The sequence below is a fragment of the Camelus bactrianus genome, chromosome 6 (genome assembly GCF_048773025.1).
Source record: "Camelus bactrianus isolate YW-2024 breed Bactrian camel chromosome 6, ASM4877302v1, whole genome shotgun sequence".
In the NCBI taxonomy this organism is placed as follows: Eukaryota; Metazoa; Chordata; class Mammalia; order Artiodactyla; family Camelidae; genus Camelus; species Camelus bactrianus.
In genome coordinates this window covers 87,454,554-87,478,570 of record NC_133544.1, presented here as the reverse complement: position 1 = coordinate 87,478,570, position 24,017 = coordinate 87,454,554, and the positions used below count along the sequence as shown (strand labels likewise).

General features: G+C 34.7%; 1 protein-coding gene across 7 annotated transcripts in view; it reads left to right on the top strand.

Annotated features, from left to right (window-relative positions):
• The window catches only part of ICE2 (interactor of little elongation complex ELL subunit 2), a 61,567-nt gene that overhangs the window by 15,910 nt on the left and 21,640 nt on the right, over window positions 1–24,017 (top strand). For all 7 annotated transcript variants that reach the window (XM_010969429.3, XM_045506283.2, XM_045506284.2 and 4 more), the window contains 7 exons: window positions 5,374–5,511; window positions 6,154–6,270; window positions 6,447–6,606; window positions 7,780–7,961; window positions 14,884–15,880; window positions 16,619–16,794; window positions 21,261–21,390. In XM_010969429.3, coding sequence (XP_010967731.1) covers window positions 5,374–5,511; window positions 6,154–6,270; window positions 6,447–6,606; window positions 7,780–7,961; window positions 14,884–15,880; window positions 16,619–16,794; window positions 21,261–21,390 — 1,900 coding nt within the window. The remainder of the gene's footprint in view (window positions 1–5,373; window positions 5,512–6,153; window positions 6,271–6,446; window positions 6,607–7,779; window positions 7,962–14,883; window positions 15,881–16,618; window positions 16,795–21,260; window positions 21,391–24,017) is intronic.

The window sequence follows — 24,017 nt, the reverse complement described above, 5'->3', positions numbered from 1 at the left end:
CAGAGCACTACTGGTGTCTACTGGCTGGAGACCGGGGATGCTGCTGTTATCCTAAAATGCATGTGACATCCCTCACTGCAAAGAATTGTGGAGCCCCAAATGTCAGCAGTGCTTGTGTGGAGAAACCCTGATCTAGAGATTTTATAGTTTTAACTTTTACGTGAATGTCTTTTTTCATTTCAAGTTATTTTTTGTGCAAGATATGAGGTTTCTAGTTGTTCGAGCATAGTGATTCCCTATGGAGAGTGATTTTGCCTGCTACTAGACATTTAGTAATGTCTAGAGACATTTTGGGTCGTCAGAACTGAGGAAGAGGTGCTTTTGGCATCTAGTAGGTAAAGTCAAGAATGTTGCTGAATATACTCCAGTGTACAGGATGGCCCCCCCCAACCACAAGGAGTTACCTGGTCTAAAATGTCGGTTGTGCCAGTGTTGAGAAATCGCCTTGCACTATTGGCTGAAAAAGCTATTTTTTTCTGTCATTGCATTCCCTGTCACTATTGATGTGTTGGTCAGTTTCCTGACTCCAGTCTCTTTCATTAATCAATCTATCTGTCTTTGTGCCTCTATTACCAGGTCTTGTAGTAAGTTTTGAAACCACATGGTGGAAGTCCTGCAACTTTGTTCTTTTTCAAATGTTTGCTTGTTTTGGTTCTTTTTGGTTCTTTGCATTTCCATGAAAATTTTGGAATCAGCTTGTCAATTTCTACAAAAAAGCTAAGTGGACTTTAACTGGGATTGCTTTGAATCTATAGACCTTGTATTTCACAAATACTACTTAAAATGATGTTTAGCTAGACTGCCTTTTGTTTTTAAATAAAATCTGACCATCTCTTGCAATTTAATTAGAAAGTTGAGTCATTTGCATTCATTGTGATAATTGATGTATATGGACCTGTTTGATTTCTATTTGTCTTTTTCTAAACTTCTTTCTTTTACTTCTTCTAAGGGGATTGACTTCCCCCCCCTTCCTTTTTTTCTCTTTATTGATATAGAATTTATGCATTTTTGTTGTTGTTCTCTTAGTGGTTACTCTTGAATTTTCACAGTGAATTTTTTCCTCATTGAATTACCTTGTCACCATTGACCTATGGGTAAATTTCTCAATTCTGTTGTGTTCTAATAATCTGTGTATCAACAGAGACCATGGAGCATTTTGTCTCTTACCACTTTCCTCCTCACTGATGATGTTTTAATGCTGTCTCTTTTTTAAACCTTTTTTATATGACAGTGTTTGTCTTCCTTTACAAATTTGGACTGTTTTTTGGCTTTTCATTTCCTCTTTTCAAATCTACATTCTGAGATTCTTATTATTACTGAAATGGTATATGTTCTAGATGTTCCTTTGGTGAAGGTCTCTTGGTGATGAACAGTCTTCTTTTTTGTTTACCTGGAAATAGTTTTATTTTTTCATTCTCGTAAGATAGTTCTACTCCATGCACAGTTCTAAGTTGACAGTTTATTTCTCAACATTTGAAGATATAATGTTACTTTTCCTGACTCATTATTATTACTGAAAAGGATGCTGTCTGTTTAACTGTCATTTCTTTTAGGGAATATGTGTTTTCTCTCTGACTGATCTTTATTTTTGGTGTGTTACACTTTCATTACAATGTACTTTTTTTTTTTTAACCCTCCTTGGTTCATTGGTTTCTTGTATCTGTAGATTCAAATCCATCATGAGTTCTTAAAAAATTTCAGCCATTTTCAATTACTGCTTCCCCTTCATTTTCCCAACTCTCTTCCCAATTCCCACATTTCCTTGGTTTCAGTCTGCCTTCTGTTTCTCTTTTCTTGGTGTGGTAAAGTGTATGTAACATAAAATTTAGTGTTTTCACCACTTTGAAGAATAGTTCGGTGGCATTAAATACTCTCACACTTGTCAAGGGATTTTCATCATCTGTCTCCCAAACTTCTTCACATTCCAGAACTGAAACTCTGTACCCATTAAGTAAAACTCATCATTCCCTCTCCCCTAAGCTCCTGGCAACCACCATTCTGCTTTTTGTTTGTATGAATTTGGCTTCACTGGGTACCTTATATAAATAAAGTCATACAATATTTGTCCTTTTGTAACTGGCTTGTTTCACTTAGCATGTCTTCAAGATTCAATCATGCTGTAGCATGTGTCAGAATTTCCTTCCCTCTTTAAAAGATTTATTTTTAATTATGGTAAAATAATAGAAAATTTACTGTCCTAACCATTTTTAAGTGTGCAGTTCTGTAGTACTAAGTAGGTTCATGTTCGTAGCCCATCTCCAGAACTCTTCATCTTTTGAACTGAGACTCACACCTGTTTCTCTACACCTGTTTTTCCCCATATTTTCTTCCAACTCTCCAGACAGTAGGCCCAGGGTTCCCCATGACCCACCCCTACACCCAGTTTAATAATTTGGTGGAATGGCTTACAGAACTCAGGAAAGCACTTTATTTGCTACTTCCAGTTTATTATAAAGAATACGACTTAAACAGCCTAATGGAAGAAAGAGATGCATAGGGTAAGGTTTGGGGGAAGAGGCACAAGGCTTCCATGCCCTCTCCAGGCACACCACCCGCCCAGCACTTCCAAGTGTTCACCAACCCAGAAGCTTTCTGCATTCCATTGTTTGAAGGATTTCTGTGGAGATTTCATTTGGTGGGCATGCTTGATTCAATCACTGGCAGCTAGTGATTAACTCAATCTCCAGCTCCTCCTTTCCTTCAGGGAATAGAGCTAAAAGTTTGAACCCTCTCATGCTTTTGTCTTTCTGGCAACCATCCCCCATCCTGAAGCTATCTAGGGGTTTTTGGTCATTTCATTATCATAAAAAAGACATTCTTACCAGTTAGGAGATTTCAGGAACTGTGTGTTAGGAACCAGGGCAAACACCAAATACATATTTCTTGTTGTATCACACCCATTAAACAATAATTCAGTTTCCCACCTCTTCCTAGCCTGTGGCAAATACCATTCTATTTTCTGTCTCCGAATTTGTCTATTGTAGGTACCCCCATATAAGTGGAACCATATAATGTATTTCTTTTTGTGACTGGCTCCTTTCATTTAATATAACATGAAGATTCATTCATGTTGTAGCATGTGTCAGAATTTCCTTCCTTTTTAAGGCTGAATAAATATTCCGTTGCATATATATGGACATTTTATTTACCCATTCATCCACTGATGGACACTTGCTTTGCTTCCACTTTTTGGCTGTTGTGCATAATGCTCCTGTGAACGTGGGTATACAAGTATCTGTTCAAATCTCTGCTTTTCTTCAACTAAATCCTCAACACTCCGCCTGATCTTAGAACTGGTTGAAGCATTTGCCCTCAAGCCATCCCACCTTTCATGGGTTTTCTTACTGCTCCCTGCTCCTGTTTCTCCTTATTCAGGGCGTTTGGGGTTTATTTATTTATGGTCCTTGGAGAGTCTTCTTGCTTTTTACCGAGCCCAGAAATGCATGAAAACTGTTAGCTGCAGTTTCCCCAGCACCTGGTGTTGTTTGGATAGGAGTGCTTTTCAGGGTACCTACTCTGCCATATTGCCAGAAGTCGTGTCTATTAAATTTTAAGTTTCAAACATGTATGATATCGTATCATATTTTTTGTTTCTGGAGCATAGTCATTTTCACCTTTCTTTGTAAAGATGTGTACATGCATGTACTTTTAGTGTACTTAACTTTCAAAATATTTTGAGTGTTAAATAACATTTCAGGCGAGTGGATAATGGGGAACAGCCTGAATCTCTTAACCTCCTTTGGTCAGTCTTACCTGTTTTTCAGAGATGAGTAGATTATTAATTTAAAAAATTTAATTAAACATATTCAATAATGATCCTTTAGTTACTTAATATCTACCAATTGTGGAGTACCTTTAATACTATATAATGTATCTAATACTAGGTATAAAACTATCTTAGATTTTACTTTGAATATTTCTCTTGCCATAAGTACTGAATTAAGTGAAACTCACTTAGGAAGCACTGTTACATCCAGCAGTTTTACCAAGAAAGATATGCCGCCTCTAACCAGAATGGTCTCTTTGTCACATAGTTCTTATATATTGCTTTACTTTGCATTTCAGAGTTTTATAATGACTTGCATAGGATGGGAGTTGTTAGGGTTGAAAGTTAACTGATAGCACAAATGAGGGGCAAAGATATTATGCAGATCTGAGTTTGCAGTTGACTAGGGTTTTTAAAAACAAACAGAACCCCTCCATGTTAACCCACATCTGCCTTAATTGCAGATAATATCCTCAATTAAATATCGAGGTTGGTATTGAAAAGCGTAGAAGTGAGGGGGAAAAGTGAAAGATAGTGGAGAGTGAGGATTAAAGAAGGGGAGAAGAGGATGAGAAACTGTAGATGAAAAGATGTACTAGAGTAGTGTCATTTGTGCCCTGACATATTTTATAAATGAATGCAAAGGGGATATGGATATATAGATATGCTTATTGCTAAAAGCTTTTGTGAGCTAGAAGATATTCTAGAAGGTTAAGACTAAGATTCATTGACAGCAGAATCAAAAAGCACGTACAGTTGGCCCTTCATGTCCATGAGTTCCACATCATTGGATACGGAGGGCTGATAGTAGTATACTATTTCATATAAGGGAGTTGAGCATCCTTAGATTTTGATATCCATGGAGGATTCCAGAGATACCGAGGGACAACTGTGTATCTTAGAAGATAATGTAGTACGTGTGGGTTTTTATTATAACTCCCCTGTCCCCTCCCAAACTATTGTGCTTCTTTGAGGTATGTATGTGTTATCACAAGTGGCATACATTCTGCTCGGGTAAAACTGAATTTTCCTTCCCGTTACAGTTCCTTATAAGTCATTAATATTTTGAAAACATTTTGAGAGAAGAAAATACTAAATATTCCATCATTTGAATTAGTTATAACATTTCTCATTAACTTTTTAGACTGTAGATTAGAATGACCTGTAAGATAGCTACTTCATTCATTCATTTTGGTTGGGATCTTTTTAGGATATTGAACTTATTTCTGATCATTTATATAACTGCTTTTATTGCCATAAAATGTGTTAAAATTTTCATGTGGCTCTACTTCTTTGACAGTTTCTTAAATAGCACAGAAAATATGATGTGTCTTCTCTAACTTTAAATTTTTTTATAATTACAATTTTTAGTATTACTAAATATCAGTGTTTTAAGAAATTAGGTTAAAAGAATTGTTATGAAAAATAAAGAGTTTAAATCAAATAAGGAATATACAATATGCCCAGATTGTTTGAAGTTTAGTTAATGAAATGAGGCTAATGTTTGAAATGAATAATTATATATAGTCACATGTAGCTAAATTATTTTCTTTGCATTATTAGAGAAGTACAATACAGATGAATTTCTCTTAATTTTTCTTTTTAAGCAAATTTTGAAAGCTTGCATTGAACAAGTGAAAAAGTATCCAGAATTCTATACGCTCCATGAAGTCACCAGCTTAATGGGATTCTTCCCATTCAGAATAGAGATGGGATTAAAGTTAGAAAAAACTCTTCTCGCATTGGTAAGGTTAACATATGAAAATAAAAATTACTTTTGTCTGAAACATTATTTGTATTGCACATAGAAACATAATTTAAGTATATTTCAGAATTTGTGTTTGAATTTTGAACAATAATAAGATAAAACTTTTAAAATAGGCAGTACAAATGTGTCCTTTTTATTTTATGAATTTTATGCCAGTACTTGATGTTTTTAAAAATATCACTGCCAATTTTATTTCTTGATTTTCTTTTTTTAGTTTCTGAATTTTTTAACGTCCCTGAATGCAAGCAGAAAGCTCTTTTTTTTTTTTAATAAGGGATTTTACTCATAATCGTATTGGATGTAAGTGTGTATAGATAAGATATTTCTGTTATACCCTATTATGACTTGTATTTAATAAAATGAGAGGTTAGAACTTCAAGTGGCAGGGAAAATTCCACAGCACCCTTGTCTTGGACCCTTTTTAAATATATATATATATATAAGGATTATCAAGTAAAACCATGAAAGTCTTCTGTCTTAAGAAGGCTCTAACTTTGACATTGCATTTAGTAGAATGACAAATTTTAACTTATAAGTTTCATATGATGAAAAGATTCTTTGGGAAAAATTCAGTATTTCTGCAATAAAACATTCTTTTTTTTTTTTTTTCCTTATTTAGGGCAGTGTAAAATATGTGAAAACAGTATTTCCCTCAATGCCTGCAAAGTTGCAGCTGTCGAAAGATAACATGCCTGCCACCGAAACACCAGAACAAATCGCTGCAGCTATGCATTATGTAAGTAGGAAGGTGGTTTTGGATCTTCCTTAGTGATCTTGTGTGCCTCGTGCACAGGCGCATGTAACCTGATTGTTCTGAACTTCCCTCCCTAATCGTCTCCCTTCTTTTCATTACTTAGTCAAAGAAGTTTCCAAGAAGTATCATCAAGTAACAAGTTTTATGTTGTTTTTCAGGATATTAGTAAAGATCCAAATGCAGAGAAGCTTGTTGCAAGATACCACCCTCAGATAGCTCTAACTAGTCAATCATTATTTACCTTGTTAAATAATCATGGACCAAGCTACAAGGAACAGTGGGAAATTCCAGTGTGTATTCAAGTAATACCTGTTGCAGGTTTGTGATTTGCCATGTCAAGTAATGCTCTCAACAGAAGAATTGAAACAGTTCTATTTCACCTGTCTAAACATAGGTGGTCATTTGTCCAATACGAAAGTAAAAGTTTTGATTCAAGGAAGATATAAATTTGACAGTTACCTTCAGTTATTTTTTAAATATATAGTGCTAGTATATAATTTATAGTCATAAATGAGTTATTAGATCTACAGAACCTGTACATATGCTGGGGGCATGAGAGGTAAAGAAATAATTATGGTTTAGGGTGGCCAAAACTATGTGAAATGATGACGTTCTTCTGTCTTTCACTGAAATGAAAGGAATGTAATAGTTTATTAGACAGGGGGGTGGGAAGGGACAGACTGGGATTTCAAAATGTAGAATAGATAAACAAGAGTATAATGTATAGCACAGGGAAATATATACAAGATCTTATGGTAGCTCACAGGGAAAAAATGTGACAATGAATATATGTATGTTCATGTATAACTGAAAAATTGTGGTCTTCACTGGAATTTGACACAACATTGTAAAATGACTGTAACTCAATAAAAAATGTTAAAAAAATAATTTATTAGACAGCCTCAAATGCATGAGTTCCCAGGACTTATTTGTGTTTTATTGGAATTCAGATTAAAACAAATCTATGCTTATCAATGTAGGATAGTTTCTCTTTTGACAGTAAAATCAAATTTTACACATAAATTCTTCTGTAAAAAATATTATTCCCCTTTTATTTTCATGTTTAATAATTTTTTCATATCTTTTAGAATTAATATTATTGTACATAATTGTAGTAAATGAAAGACTATGTCTAATTAAATGAAAGTACAAATTAGAGTTAAATGTGATACATTCTCTGTGGTAAAAATTTTATCAGTTTCTGAAAGTATAATTCAAGAGGAGCTGAGGAATAATGACAGTAAAAAGCAGAAAATCCTTTGAAAAAATTGTTAGAAAGAGAATATGTTTTTCTTGCCAGTAAGATTCTCTTGCCCTTAATCTCTAAGGGACTTTAAAAAAATCTTGTAGTTCAAGGCAAATGTATGGGACGTGTGCTTCATTTTCCTATCTTATGTCCCTTGGTTTAGTAATTGTTTTGCATCCTCTTTTGTTTTGTTTTTAATGACTGCTGTAAACTAATCACCCCCATTCTTCTCTTTCTGTTTTAAGGTTCAAAACCAGTTAAAGTAATATATATTAATTCACCACTTCCCCAGAAGAAAATGACAATGAGAGAAAGAAATCAAATCTTCCATGAAGTTCCATTAAAATTCATGATGTCCAAAAACACATCTGTTCCAGTCTCTGCAGTATTTATGGACAAACCAGAAGATTATATATCTGAAATTGATGTATGTAGTGCTTTCTTTTTGTTGTTGTTGTTGTTGTTGTTTCTTGTTTATCCTTTTGAAACATAAAATTTTATTGCAGGTCTCTAAATCTAGTAGTTAAAAATACAGGCTTTACACTGAAACTTAAAATTGAACCCAAGCATGACTTTAGGCAACTAATTTAACCTCTCTCCGCCTCAGTCTTCTTTTTATAAAAGAAAGTTGATAATACCTACTTCATAAAATTGCTGTAAGGATTAAGTTTGGTATTTATACGTCAAAAGCTAAGCACAGTTTTTAGTATGTATGTACTAAAAACTTAATCATGGTGATGGTTTTATTTAATTGGTCTCATTCATTTTCAAAAGTTTTTGATATGAAAAGAAACAGATGAGTTTGTTTGGTGCAGAAAATATTTGGCCAGATTGTCGACCCTTTTTGGTATAAACTTAGTAGCTGTGTGACTTTTTAGACAGGCTACATGATCTCGCTGTGTCTAGTTTGCTCATCTGTAAGGTGGGTATGATGATAACCTAACTCACAGAATTATTTGGGATTAAATGAGTTAATACATGTAAATCATTTAGAACAATGCTTGGCACTTCGTAAATGCTAGCTTCTATTATTTTGTGTATTTTGAAATATTTTTCCATGGTTATTAAAATAAGGCATTCTGTGTATACAAAACTTCATTCATTGATTTCACAAATACTTATTAAGCAGATACTGTTAACATACTGAAGATATAACAATGAATAAAAAGGAAGTCTCTTTTCTCTCAGAGCTTACATTAGTGGCAGGGGATACAGGTAATTAAAACAATAGCAAAAAAGCAGGTAGTGATAAATGCTGTGCAGAAAAATTGAACAGGTTAAGGGGAAAAGATGGGAATGAGATTCATGAGCAAGAAGGCTTTTTTAAGAACAGGAAGAAATATGAACAAGGACTTGAAAAAAGTGAGAGAGCAAACAAAATTGAGGAAATAAAACAATGTTGTTCTTATTTCTACGTAAGAGCTCATACTATATTAACACTTTGATCGCCCACTGTGGAGCGGGTGCCCCTGAGGAAACAGCTGTCACCCAGATTTGGCTGATACGGTGTTCAGTGAGCTAAGGATGTTGGTCTTTTGTGTTCCATATTTATTTATCTTTTTCTTGGTTTGCTATTTGCTTTTCAATATTTTTATAATGTGTATGTCATAAAGCACTTCCAGCTTTTCTTAAGGTTTTTGGGCGGTTTTTGTTTTTTGGTTTTTTTTTTACATTTTAAAATCTACCCAAAATGTGTGTTCACGTGAGGTGAAATGTCAGGAACTAATAAGTGCTATAAAGAAACATGAAGTAGGTTAAGAGAGATTAAAAAGTGACAGAGTAACTTCTTTCACTAATGGCAGACCAGGTAATTTGGGCCTTCCCCATTACTGATAACTAAAAAGAAAGTAGATATATTATAGAATCATCAAAGGGCTAACAAAATTGGAAGGACTTAACAGAACTGAGATACTAGAGAAGACCAGAATCCAGGTTGATAAGCCTGTCACTTAGGGTAATTTTGCCTGGAATATTATCTGCCAATTCTGAGGAAGCAACAGAATATGTGTTGACAGCATCACTGGACTAGGGGGACGAACATCAGAGTTCAGTTTTCCACCAAGAGTTTGGATCCTGCAGGGCTGTACCCCAGAAATAAATCAGTTTCTCAAAGATTGTATCCTGGTTTTTCAGGCTTTGGACTTGGATTCAGATGCTCTTTGATTGCTAGTGTTTCTGGACACCTAGCAAAAGCAAATGAAAATAATCCTAGAGGAACACAGCATCCTTTTGAAGCGCAAGTTATCTCTACAAATAACTTTTTAAATGTAGCATCCAGAAAATAGTTAAAGATAACTAGACACTGGAGGAGACTAGATACTTAAGCAAGAACCATCACAAACAATGACCAAAGAAATAGACTCACAGAAATGGATCCTAGGATTATCAGTCACAAACTGTGAGCCATCTCTGTTTAATTACATGCTATGTATGCAAGGAAATAAAAGCTATGCTTGAAGATTTCAGTGAGGAACTAGAAACTTCTAAAAGAGCAGATGTGAAAAAGAACTAAATAAAAATCTTAAAACTAAAAAATATAGCAAGTATAGTTAAAAGGTCTATAAAGGGGGTTATTAGCACATTAGATAAAACTGAAGAGAGAATAAACTAGAAGGTGGGTCTGAAAAGACTGTAATGAAACAAAGACAACAAGAAGATAGAAACTGTGGAGAACAGGGCAAGAGATACAGAGAGTATAGTGGGAGTGTCTAACATGCATGTACCTGCACCCAAAAGAAAGGTGTAAAAGAGATAATGAGACCAAATCATACTTGGAGACAATGAAATAACTCTTGAAAGCCACCAGAGAAACAAAAGGCGCATTACACTATGCAGGCCTGAGAGTCAGACTGGCAAATAACAACAACAATGGACGCCAGAAGACATTGGAACAATATATTGTGCTGAGAGAAAATAACCCTCTTACTAAAATTGTCTAACCAGTGAAAATATCCTTAAATAACTAAAAAAATTAAAGATTTTTTAGGTAAAAACTGAGTTTGCTACTAGCAGACCCCCTCTACTGGATGTTCTTTGGGCACAAGGGAAATAACCCCACACAGAAGGAAGTTGGTGAAAGATGCAAGAACAAATGAAGAATAACAAAAGTCAAAATAACGTGGATGGGCTCTAACTTGTAGGTGAGTGCAGGGACACTCCCGAAGTTGAAATAGGTCTGTGATGACCTAGGCACTAAGAATTCTAGAAACTAACCAGCCAAAGTCCCTTCCAAAACTAAAGCCTTCATCAGAGAAAACTCCTTAGTGGTAAAACGTCCATATTGATCAGAACAAGGACATTAAAGGTAAAGAGAAGACAGGTTTTCAGATAACTGTGGGAGAGGGGAATAGAGGAAGCAGATCTCAGAATATACTAAAGATTTTGTATGTACACGCAGACACACAGCCCCACGTGCTTATACACAGTACATACTTCGTGGTAACAATGAAGCATGAGTTTAGAGCCATGAAGCTAAGAAAGCTATGCTGGTACACCACCCTGCCCCTCACAGGATTATCCTCCTACAGAAGCAGGAAAACCCATCTTAATTAACCATGAGGAACAGAAGGGGATTATTGATGGAAACTCTCACAGAGTTATTAGAGGAAAAAAAGATAATTGCTGTAGCATTTCTGCTGTCAGATAAAGACAGATGTACCCACAGAGAACAGATGAAATCTAATGTGTTCATCCTTTGCCCTAGAAATCTAACTTCTAGAAGTGTAGCTCAGAAGTATACAAGGAAAAGAATAAAATGTTTGTGCAAGGTAATCATTGCAGCTATAAAGTATTCATTAGAAATAGTTCTCATGTCCCTTAATAGGATGTTGATTAAATAAACTGTCCATCCTCAGTAGCGTACCGTGCAGTGGCTACAGGCATACCATGTTTTATCACACATTGCTTTACTGCACTTTACAGAGACTTTTTTTTTTTCACAAATTGAAGGTATGTGGCAACCCTGCATGAAGCAAGTCTTTTGGTGCCAGTTTTTTAGCAGCATTTGCACACTTCATGTCCCTGTGTCACATTTTGGTCATTCTTGTAATATTTCAAACTTAATTGTACTTGTGATGGTGATCTGTGATGAGTGATTTTTGATGTTACTACAACTTGAAGGCTCAGATGATGGTTAGCATTTTTCAGCAGTAAAGTATGTTGTAATTAAATTATGTACATTTTTTTAAAGACATAATGCTATTGTGGACTTAGTAGACTACAGTAGTGTAAACATAACTTTATATGCACTGGGAAACTAAAAAAATTTGTGTGACTCACTCTTTTGTGATACTTGCTTTATTGTGGTAGTCTAGAACCAAACATGCAATGTCTCCAATGTATGCCTATAAAAGGAATCAGAAAGCTCTAGATATGCAACTATAGTGTGATGTCCAAGATATATTGTTAAGAGAAATGGCCACTTCAAGAAGAATTAAGTGACTGTACATCCCTAAAGATTTATATCCTAAGTTCAAAGGGAATTGCCAAAAAGATCTTAAACTGCATTTGGTACTCATATTGTTAGTAATGATACTGCTGCTGTTATTTTGAACACATTATATAGTATGATAAAGCCAATAAGTACTTATGCTTATATTAGAAACCAAGAATTTTAGCATAAGAGATAAACAAATGCCAATCAAAGAAGTAAAAACCCTGTAATGAAATTGTGTTAAACAGATGCCAGTGCCAACTTGAAGGATTTCCCATTGGCCAGAGATGTGTCAGTTTGACTGTGAAAAAATGGCTGCAGTGGATGGAAACATATGAAATATGTTAAATTCCATGGATTTATAATGACACTTTTTAAAAAAGGTTTACTAATTACCTTTGGAGGATTCTAGTTTGTAGTCATTATTTTGAAAACTGATTTTTAAAAATTCAAATATTTCTCTTGCCTTTCTAGTACAAACAATATCTCAGGGTAATGATAGACCATGACTGTAACAATTTTGCAGCTCCTAATGAAGTAGTGAATCTAGGCAGTGCTCATCATCAGTGACTGCTAGAATCATTAGAAGATCAGTAAGGAATTTTAATGGATAGATTAGACTGATGACACTTGAATGAACAGAACAACTGTAATATCACAGGAAGAAATACAATCAGACACAGCCTCCTGGTTGAAGTGGGAAGTACACAGTACCGCATACAACATATTCAGATTTTTTTTAATGTGCCTGAATCTGATCAAGCTACTAGATCGTTTTAATAGGAAATCTAGGGGACAGAAAAATGTATTAAATGACCTCATGGGGATGCAAGAGTTAAGATCCAGGATGTGGAAATTTTTACAGGATAACTAACCTGGTTTCTTCTACAATTATCTAATGTATGTGAAAGTTGGCAAAGTATAGGAAGAGGCATTTGACAAATTAAAGAAAATTGAGAAGTGTCAACCAAATGCAGTGTAGGCATCTTGGTTGGATCCTGATTCCAATAAACAATTGTAAAAAGAAATTTATCAGACTAGGAAATTTTAACACTGGTTAGGTATTTCATGACATTAAGGAATTGTAATAATTTTATTGATGTACTTAACATGTTTTACAGAAGAATTTTAAGTACATACTATTTACAGGTAAATGATAATTTTAAGTTTGTCCAAATTTGTTCTGTCGGGGTGAGAACATTGTTTTTTAGGTCGTTAATTTTGGTTTTATATTTATGAAATTTCTTCATTTTATTATTATGATTCTATTGTTATTTTCCTATTTCTTGAAAAGGCTATGAATGGTACTTCTGATTTTTAATGTCCAGTGTTCTAATTCTTAAGTATTTTGGAATTGTCACTTTCATTTCTTCTTATATCCAACAATTTGAGGTGTTCTTCAGTTCCCAAGTACTTGGGTTTATTATTATTTGTTTACATTTTTCTTAATGATTTCTAATATTATTTCCTTCTAAACAGAGTAAGACCTTAGCAGATTTTGCTTTGTGCTATATTGATGTTTTCTTTGTATATTAATTTATAGTCCGTCTTGGGAAATGCCCCTTCGATTCTTGGGAGGGAAAAGGTATATCTTTGTAGTCTATATGTATGTTCTCAGTCATTCATGTATTGTTGTTTCAGTCATTAAATATAATTCATACTTTCTACATCTCTATTAATTTTTACTTGGATACAGTGTATCATTGACCAAGTACAGTTGTGTTTCTGTCAAATTTTTTGTTTGTTTTTCAGTTTTGACGATTTTGATGTTATTTGGCACATCCCAGTTCATTATCCATCATGGATTTCATCTTTTTTCAACATAGGATTCCTTTTTCTATCTAATGCTTTTTGCATTGAATTCCGCTTTGTCTAACACTTAATACTGCTATTCCTTCTTTATTTCTTGATGTCATGTCCCATTCTTTTCTTTTGAACCTTTTTGTGTAAGAATGCTTCATGTAAACAGTACATAGTTTAATTTTTTTTTTACTAAATCTGGTAGTCCTTATTTTAGTAAGTGCTTCCATTTACTGAGAAACTACTTACTATGCCAAGAAGCTTTATATAATTTCTCATTTAATCCTTAAAACAAATCTGAGGGTGACCCTATTATCTCTATTTTAGAGATGATGAAATTGAGTTTCAGAGAGGTAAAGTAATTTACACAGGTAGATCTTTCTTACTTATTGCCTGAAGCTGTCGGAGTATTTGTCTCCCAAACCCTAAACTGTTAGGCAATTCTATCAGATTTATCTAAAATGCTCTGCTAGATTGAGGAGAGATGTTGCTGCTTGGGGAGAAGACAGTTTATTGCTAAATAACTTAAAAATGTCTGTAGTTCTTCCATTACCAAAACAGTATAAGCAAAACTATCACCTCAGGAGCTTCATGTCCCAGAATGCAATAAAACCACTTCCTGTCCATTTCTCCTCATATTACTGAGAGTTGTCCTCCCTGAGTAGATACAGAAAGAAAGTCGTTGATTGATGTTAGAGGGTGGTGATACTTCCCCAGCCATGTTAGAAAGCAGTTTCCTGACAGCAGCCAAGAGGCTTTCTTCCTGGTCAGCTAAGTCCCTGCAAGAGTGTATAAAGTGAGTGTGAATGAAAAACCTACTGCTTTTCTGTTTAGCCTTACATTTCTTCTTTGTGATCCTGTTTGTTTTTTGATTAATGGAATATCTCTTGAGCTGTAGTAGTTCGCCTGTATTCCCCATTTCCTTCATCAACATTTCAATGGGAAGGTAGGGTTAAATAAATTAGTTGATAATAGTTTGTCAAAGCAATAATCTTTCAAAGCAATTAGATTTTTCTTTTTGCTTTTAAAAAGCATGAACTATGTATGTGATAGGACATTGATAGGTGAAGGATGGTCTGGAATTTTTGCTAATGGTTTGCCAATATATTTTCTTAAGACGTCTTACGAAGTTAATGAATCCCGAAAAATTGAAACCCTTGAGAATTTGGATCTGGATTTTGATGATGATGTCACAGAACTTGAAACTTTTGGAGTAACTACCACCAAATCGTCAAAGTCACCAAGTCCAGCAAGCACTTCCACAGTACCCAGCACAACAGATACGCCCCCAGCCCCCAGCACGGCAACCACATCTGTGGCACCAAATGCACCAGACATTTCTGCTCACTCTAGAAGTTTATCTCAGATTCTGATGGAACAGTTGCAAAAGGAGAAACAGCTGGTGACTGGTATGGACGGTGGCCCTGAAGAGTGCAAAAATAAAGATGATCAAGGATTTATACCATGTAGTGAAAAGGTATCAAATTCTGACAAGTCTTTGGTGCAAGATGATAACTTGAAAACATCCGATGCCTTTCAGTTAGAAAGTTCTACAGAAGTGGAAACTTCTAATAAAAATGATATGGCCACTGACATGGAGTGTGTTGATGAAGCACTGAATGTTGTCGAGAACACAGACAATAATTCAAAGGAAAAGACTGTTACATCAGAAGCAGCTAAAACTGAAGATGTAGTTCTTTGCAATAGTGATACAGATGAAGACTGTTTAATAATTGATACAGAGTGTCAAAATAATAGTAATGGAAAGACAGCCGAAGTGGGTTCTAATTTAAGTTCTAAGCCAACTAGCCTGAATTCTTCCTCAGGACAGGCTTCTGTAGGAAACCAGACTACTACTACTTGTAGTCTTGAAGAGTCATGTGTTTTAAAAAAACCTATCAAACGAGTATATAAAAAATTTGATCCAGTTGGAGAAATTTTAAAAATGCAAGATGAACTCTTAAAGCCGATTTCCAGAAAAATACCTGAGTTGCCTTTAATGAATTCAGAAAATTCTAAGCAGCCTCCTATTTCTGAGCAATCCTCTGCTCCTTCAGATGCCTCTGGTTGGCCAAAATCTATATGGCCTTCTGCCTTTCAGAAGCCAAAAGGACGTAAGTAAATGTTTTCAAAGAATTTTATATTAACTGTTTGCCTGTACCTTATCCTTGATTTTCTCCCTCATCCCCTCACTTTCTGTTTATTGTAACATGTTTTCTCTTTGTTATAATATCTTTGCATAGTCATTGATATTTTATTTTTCAATCTACTGTTCAGTATTTCAGCTTCTAAAACCTTCACTCTAAAAATGTGCCCACACTCTAAAAATGTGTATGGATTTTTGTAACCTAAGTTATCCAACGTGTACAATGGCCACTAAGCTACAGATAATGGACTCTCCCAAACTGATGAAGGACGAATTTGATAAATTATCATTTACCAAAAATAGTCATAACTATTTATTAGTCTAAATGTATTCCTGGTGTTGGGCTACAGTTTTGTACTTTTTCATTTTGTGAAATAAATACAAAGCTGCAGCTCAGCTCTGCCAGGATTATGAATAACACTACTTTTTAAAGCTTTTTTTTCTTCTCACTTCATCTGCTGTCTCACTAGTTTATACTTTGCCTAGGGTAAGTGAAAGCAGTAGTTAAAAGAAAGAGAGCCTTAAATAAAGCTTTGATTTTAGCTCTTGCTGGAGTTCCAGTAAAAGTAAACAGAAACGGTACTAATGTGATGGTCAACTCAGAGGAAATAGAAAGCTGATAGTTGAATTGTTTTATCTTGAATTATGATGGATAAAGGGCTAATGTATTTTAAAATAAAAATGAGAAATATAATTATTTTTAAAGGATTGCCATATGAACTTCAGGACTATGTTGAAGATACATCGGAATATGTGGCTCCTCAGGATGGAAATTTTGTTTACAAGCTGTTCAGCCTGCAAGACCTGTTGCTACTTGTGCGATGCAGTGTCCAGAGGATAGAGACCAGACCACGTTCCAAAAAACGGAAGAAAATCAGAAGAGTAAGTAGTTACTTGGGGAGTTAGGATGTAATAGCATAAAGAGATAATTAGCAAATATTCACATGCCGTTGTTATGAAGTTTAGTTTTAAACTGTTGGTTACTCTTACAGTAGGTTTTCCACATAAAATACTGAAAACACTTTCAATAAGGGAGAGTGTTTACTTAAACATAACAGTCATTAGTACTGGTGACATTCTTGCATGGAATATATAAACTATGTGAAAAAGTCGCCATTGTAGATTTGACCTAGATTGGCACACATATTCCCGCTTTCTCTGTGAATTTGGATTTCCATTATGACATACTAGCCCCTTTCTTTCTTTCTTTCTTTGAGAATTTTCTTGAGTCATTTTACAAGTTCAAGTTTTAAAAGGTGGGCTTTCATGCACATTTGAAATGTCTTCTCAGGATTGTTGGAAGACCAAGTGTCTTCCTTTCATTTTCCCCTGTTGTTTCTTTTGGGATTTGATATAAATGTTTTTCTCAGTTAAAAAAGTTTTTGCCACAATTTGAGTGATTGGTTCTTTGAGCAGTTTTCTGTTTGATATTTGAAGTTCTTTTTCAGATTAGTTTGAATTAGTTTGATTTTTTTATGTGTGTGTAACCACTGAATTCTGGTTAATAAAGAGGAACTTTTGTGGTATAATTGATTGCACAAGAAATAGTGCCAAATCTCTCCTTTAATTTTTTCTTAAGAGAATTTTTTCTGTTACGTACATTTGTCATAGCATACCCTTCTTTCCTCCCTCCCTTCCTTCTTTCCTTCTTTTTCTTCCTTCTCTTCTTCCTTCCTTCCTTTCTGTTTTGATATCTCTGTTTCTTGCTGTTTGACCTACCACCCAACAAGAATCCTCAGTGACCACTTTAGAACGTCAGTGTGTTTTTGGCCAGGGAACAGGTGAATCAAGAACAGTGATGTTCCAGCATTGACCCTTGTGGGTCAACTTCCTGACTTTGCCTGATCATATTAAGGTATAACAGAAAAGAAAAGAAAAGAAAAAGAAGTACCTACCTTTCTTAGCTGCCAATAGCAGCAGAGGGAGAGTCTGTCATGAAAAAATGCTAAAGCCAGTCCATGAGGGTCAAGGATGTATACTTTGTCCACCAGAATCCAACGCACTTAGTGGATCTTTGCCTTGATGGCACTTTTATCCTTAGAAGGAAGATTGTTAATAAAATTTTAAGTTTCTAATTCTCATAATTTGGTTTTCATCATTGATTTAGACTTGGAATTTTGGAAACTAAATAGTTTTGAATTAAATGTATGGGGGAGTGTTTTTTTGTAAGAGAACCTCAAGGAATGATAAAATACTATGGGTCTGATATTAGTCTCCTTCTAGATAAATACAAATCCTTGTAGTAAAAGATTTTACTTTATTTGCTAATTTTTCCAGTCTTATCTATATTTAACTGTGATGAATTTAATGGTCATAGCATGAACACATGAACATCTTGAATACATATAGTGTCAGTGCTATGGATTATATTTTCAGAATTTTATTTCATTATTTCTTACTTGGTATCTGATTTATTTGGGCGCTAAACTCATTTCTTTTACATTCTACCCTTTGAGCCCATACCACTCTGTATTGATCTACCAGCTTATAGCACTTAGAAACTATTGATGGCCAGGATCTCTTAAGTGAGAATAACCTAGGGATATTTTGGACACTGATTTAATTCTTAAAAAAGACAAACTGTTAAGAACATGGTCATTCACTTGACTAAAGTGAAATTAATGAAGTAAATGTTAAGACAAAACCTTACAGGAGAGAATTCATTCTTCATCAAAATATCAGAATAGTCAAGTCCCAAAGAATAGCTGAACAGGAGCCTTATCTTTCCAGTTGTGTTAATCCCAGAGTAAAATTTTAAAATTCTCAGTGAATGCTTATCATATTGTACCTGTCAGTATGTGTAATAGTTTAGTACACATGGTTTAAATTCCCTAGTAGAATGTATTCCCTTTGGAATCATCTCCTATTTATCTGTTTCTCCCAATTTTTTATTCCATAGGAACTTAATAAATAGGTATTGAATAAATGAGGAAAACTGGGGTAAGAAGAGAGGACCATGTTGTTAAGGAAGGGAAGTTGAGGCACTAGTTGAGAAATTTTAAAGCAGCACTGTTTAAACTCTAATTAGGTAAGAATGCATCTTCATTAATGTTTCCTACTTCAAAATCGACTTGTTTAGATAAAGTTTTAAAATACTCAGAAGACTTTTCAACCCCTGTTGTCCAAGAACCTTATCAGTTTTTTTCTTTTGGTTCTTCCATCCTGTGTTATCACAGTTGAGATTTTAGTTTCCAGTATCATTTATCCTTCCTCACCAAAATTCTGCTTAGTAAGAGCTGCAGGATAGAGGAGAACCTAAAACAGCAGCCAATTTCAAATGCTGGAATGAAATAAAGAGGGCTAATTTGGACCACAAGTTGGAACTGCAACTTCCTGTTCTACATATAATTATGAAATCCAGACCAAGTACCTTTGAATGATTTAACATTATTTCATTGTCTGTCTCAATCAGATTTCCTAAGAGCTATATTCTAAAGTGGGTCAAAAATTCAGATCCAGTTATTTTAAAGTTTATATTGCCATTCTAGGGCCAGAAAAAAGGATCCTGACAATTCTTGAGTATTAGGAAAGAACAGAATATACCTATTGGGATTAATGACAGGATACTAGCTATGAAGTATCTATTTGGGAATGTATGTAAAAGTTTGAAAGGCTTATGTGAAAAATTGGAAGACAGAGAACCATGACAAAGTTTCACTTAGGGAGAAAAGGAGCTACCAATCAAGGGATAAAGGAAATGTAAATTTAATTTTTATAATTTGAAAACTTTGTACTTAAAATTTCACTTTAATTTTGCAATACTAAAATAAAACATTCAGATTTTTCTTTCCATTGGCTTCCTGGAGATGGCAGTAGAATACGTACAGAAATTAATACTAGATTCAGGACTTCGTTTTGTAGATATAGCAGTATTATCAAAGAAAATCCCCTAGAGTAGTTTCTTCAGAAAGAGTGATATTTTTTAATTTGAAAAGAAATCTAGAATTCCATTACCTATTCATGATCCAAAAGGGGATTTTTTTTATGTATTATTCTTTTTCCAACTCTGCTGTAAACTGGCTGTGTGCTCTTGAGCAGATATCTCAACCCTCTGGGCCTTCATTTCTTTATATCTGGCTTCTGTTTGCAACTATAAGAAACCATAAGTGCAGATTACCAGTTGCTGAAAAATTATTATACAGTTAAATGCTTTTACAATAAAATAATACTAATCATAATTTTTTTTTTTTTTAATTAAGAAGACACTGTAGGGAACTTACTACTCAAAAGTTTGGCCCCTGGAACAACAGCTTGTTAAAAATGCAAAGCCTCCATTTTCACCTTAGATTTTGCATTTTAACAAAATCATCAGGTTACTCATATGCGTATTGAAATTTAAGAAGCACTGCTTTAGAGTCTTACAACATTCAAAGATAATAATGAACCAAAGTTATTGTTAACAGGAATTTTACTGGGTTTGGAGTGTTTTTAATCACCACCATTATGCCAAGCCCACTTAAAGTACCACTTTGTGAAAATCAGGAATTCTGAAACATTTATGAGATATTTTCAAGTATAAAAATGGTGATAGCTTGGTATAATTTCAGAAGTAATAACTAGCCATATCACTTTAAGTTCCAAAAATCATGTGTGGAAATGAAGAGACTGCTGTTAAGGGTAGAATTTTACGTGACAGAAATGAGGTAGCATGAGCACGGTGAACACGACTAGCATTATATTATTTCACAACGTGCGTTTCCTGACGTTTCCTTTAGACTGGTAATGGGTACCGTCGTTTTCCTAAATCTCGTTTGTGTCCTGACCAGCAAGCTCTAAATGGATGACTTGCCAAGTACTTAGTGTCTGGAATAAAGCCTTCATATTAATGAAAGTAGCGACATTCACCGATGTTAGTGTAGATATTAGTGCTCATACACTCAAGGATTGAAAACAAGCTGCTCAGAGTATATAAGCCCGAGACAGTGTGACTAATGCTTTAAAGAGACCAAAAATTCTTACCTTTTTTATCGTCTTGAGAATTATTAGTATATGTTAGTCTTGGCTTCCCAGCTTCTAGCTTTTAACCTTTAGCTAATTATGTGTCCCAGGTTCTGTTCCAAGGATTCTGTCAGTAGTCACATTCCGTGACAGATATGGAATATGTGCATGTGTAGGGAGGTATGTTGATTTTCGTTGGGGGTGAGGGAGGCTGTCGGTTCAAGACCTCCAGTTTACCCACTTCTTGTCCACTTCTACGAAGAGTTCTATCCCTCTCTCTGTCTGAATCCCAAAGGGTGAAGTAAAATTGCCTGAAAGCATTCTGAAAGGGGCAAAATTATATAGGCAAATGTATTTGCTGTTCATGGTAAATTAATGGAGCTTTCTAAAAGTATAACCTTGAATTGCAGCAATTTCCAGTTTATGTGCTACCGAAAGTGGAGTATCAAGGTTGCTACGGAGTTGAAGCTCTGACGGAAGGTGAACTTTGTCGCCTGTGGACTGAAAGTTTATTGCATTCCAACTGCTCATTTTATGTTGGTAAGTTATACAAGAGGCTTTGCTCTCCTTTTTAATTCCCTTGTATATACATACAATTCAATTTATGTATAAGTATTTCCGTTCCGTACTTTTTATTTTCAGTTTTCTGATTGTATTAACATGTCTTTCCATTAAAACACCATTCCTACTCCAGTGTTAAATGACAGGGTGGGAGCAGTGATTATCAAATGTTTTAATTTCCCTCTTATTCCCTTATTAATTGTACATGAACATCACTGTAATCATTCTTTTCTTAAAATACTTAGTTTATTTAACAGTGTAACTAACTAAAAATATATGTATGTTTTCTAACAAGCTTTTATTTTTTTTTTTGGTAACAGCTGAACACAACATACATTTATTATCTCACATTTCCATGGGTCAGGAGTTCACGAATAAGTATCTGGGTCCTATGTTCATGGTCTCACTAGGCTGAAATCAGAGTGTTCACTGGTAGTGCAATGTTGTCCAAAGCTTGGGGTCCTCTTTCAGACTCACTTAGGCTATTGGCCGAATTCATTTCCTCTAACAAGCTTTTTTAAAAAGTACTATTTAATTGGTTTCAGTGTATTTTGAAATTTTCTTAAAATTATAATGACATTGTTTTTTTAAATCTCAAATACCTTGATGAAATTTTTTTGAGTTTGTTTTTGTTTTGTTTTGAGGGGATAGTTAGGCAGGGACTTACTTTGTGTTGGCTGGGTTCATGTACAGTTAACATCCTTCACGTGAAGGGTTACTGACTGATCAGTATGGATACTGTTTCGTTCCATTGGAATGCCTAATCCTGTACTTCTCAGTTCATCCCATACATCCTAATCCATGCCAGGCATCTCAGGATGCCCCTCCACGATGTCATTTCCTTCCCTGGATTTCTCAGTGTATTGTCTTTTTTATGACTTGTTGCTTTCTAGTTTATTGTTCTTTTTTAAGTCTATCCTCTTTTCCCCTTAGACAAAACTAGTTTAATGTCAGAGTCTGATGAAACTTTACATTCTTGCAGTGCTTAGCATAATTTCTGTTACACAATAAATGTTATATGTGTGTTTTTCTTGCTTAATCGATAAAGGTTACCACGTGAAATTTTTTTCCATATTTTAGCTAATCAGTGTTTTCTCTTCATATCTTATAAGAGTGTTAATAAGATCTTTGATATACTTTCTCTGCTTGGCCCTACTTAAGGAAGTGGCTAAATGCACTACTTGGTGATGCGCTAGCCTCCTCCTCCCCCTTCATACATAATGCTGGAAGTTTGTTGTCATAGTTCTCAGCCAGTGACCACAATTTCAGCGTTCCTTCAAAAAGACCTGTTGCAATGAAATGCACCAACAGTCTTCATGTAAGCTACTAGCAGGCTGTTGCCAGCCACATCAATTTTAGTTAAGGACCAAAGAAAAACTTACCGTTGAAATCTTTTTTTAAAGTACTGTCAGAATAGATAGTCCTGACTAAAACATTTATAGTTTTTTTTTAATGTTTAACAGATAAAGCTATCATCATCAATATGCCTTACTTTATCAAAAGTACAGTAGTCTCCCCACTTAAGTGCAGTTTTGTTCTCCAGCAGCTTGTTACCCCTCAGTCAACCATGGTCCGAAAACATGAAATAGAAAATTCTGGAAATAAACGATTCATAAATTTTAAATTGCATGCCATTCTGTATAGTGCCTAAGGCATGGACCATCCCTTTGTCCAGCGTATCCTGCCCATCAGTCACTTACTAGCCATCTCAGTACCGGATCTATGGTCGAGGTATCGCAGTGCTTGTGTTCAAGTAACTCTTATTTTACTTATTAATGGCCCCGAAGTGCAAGAGTGTAAGATGCTGGCAATTTAGGTATGCCAAAGAGAAGCCACAAATGGCTTCCTTTAAGTAAAAAAGTGAAAGTTCTCAACTAAATAAAAGGAAAGAAAACAATTCATGTGCTGAGGTTGCTAAGATCTGTGGTCAGAACAAACCTCCTGTCTGTGAAATTGTGAACAAGGAAAAATAAATCCGTGCTTGTTTTGCTGTCACTCCTCAGCCTGCACAGGTTATGAGTACTTAGTGAAGATAGAAAAGGCATTACATTTTAAAAATATTTCGAGAGAAAGAGACAACATTCAGAAAACTTTTGTTATAGTATATTGTTAAAATTGTTCTGTTGTATTATTGTTGTTGATCATCTCTTACTGAGCCTAATTTATACATTAAACTTTATCATAGGTAGGTATGTACAGGAAAAAGCAGTATATGTAGAGTTTGGTACTATCCTCAGTTTCAGGCATTCACTGCAGGGTCTTGGAACGTATCACCTTGTGAGCATGTGGGAACTCCTGTATTCTTTAAAGTCCTAAGTAATCATTGCACGATGTAACTTTTATCGTCAGTAAATCCTATCCACTGATAACCCATTCATTTTAATGTAATGGGATGGTGTATTTTGTATCTTAGACACCTGTTTGTTTAGAAACTTATGTTGTATTGTAATATGGTTGTGTTTTCTTTGTTTGGGTGTCTTTGAGGGGTTTTTTTTGTCTTTTTGTGCAGGAGTAAATATGTTTTGAAATGCTATTTTAAAAGCATTTATGAGTTTTGAGGTTTATTTTAAATGTTGTTATATTACTCTTTCAACTTAAGAAAAATG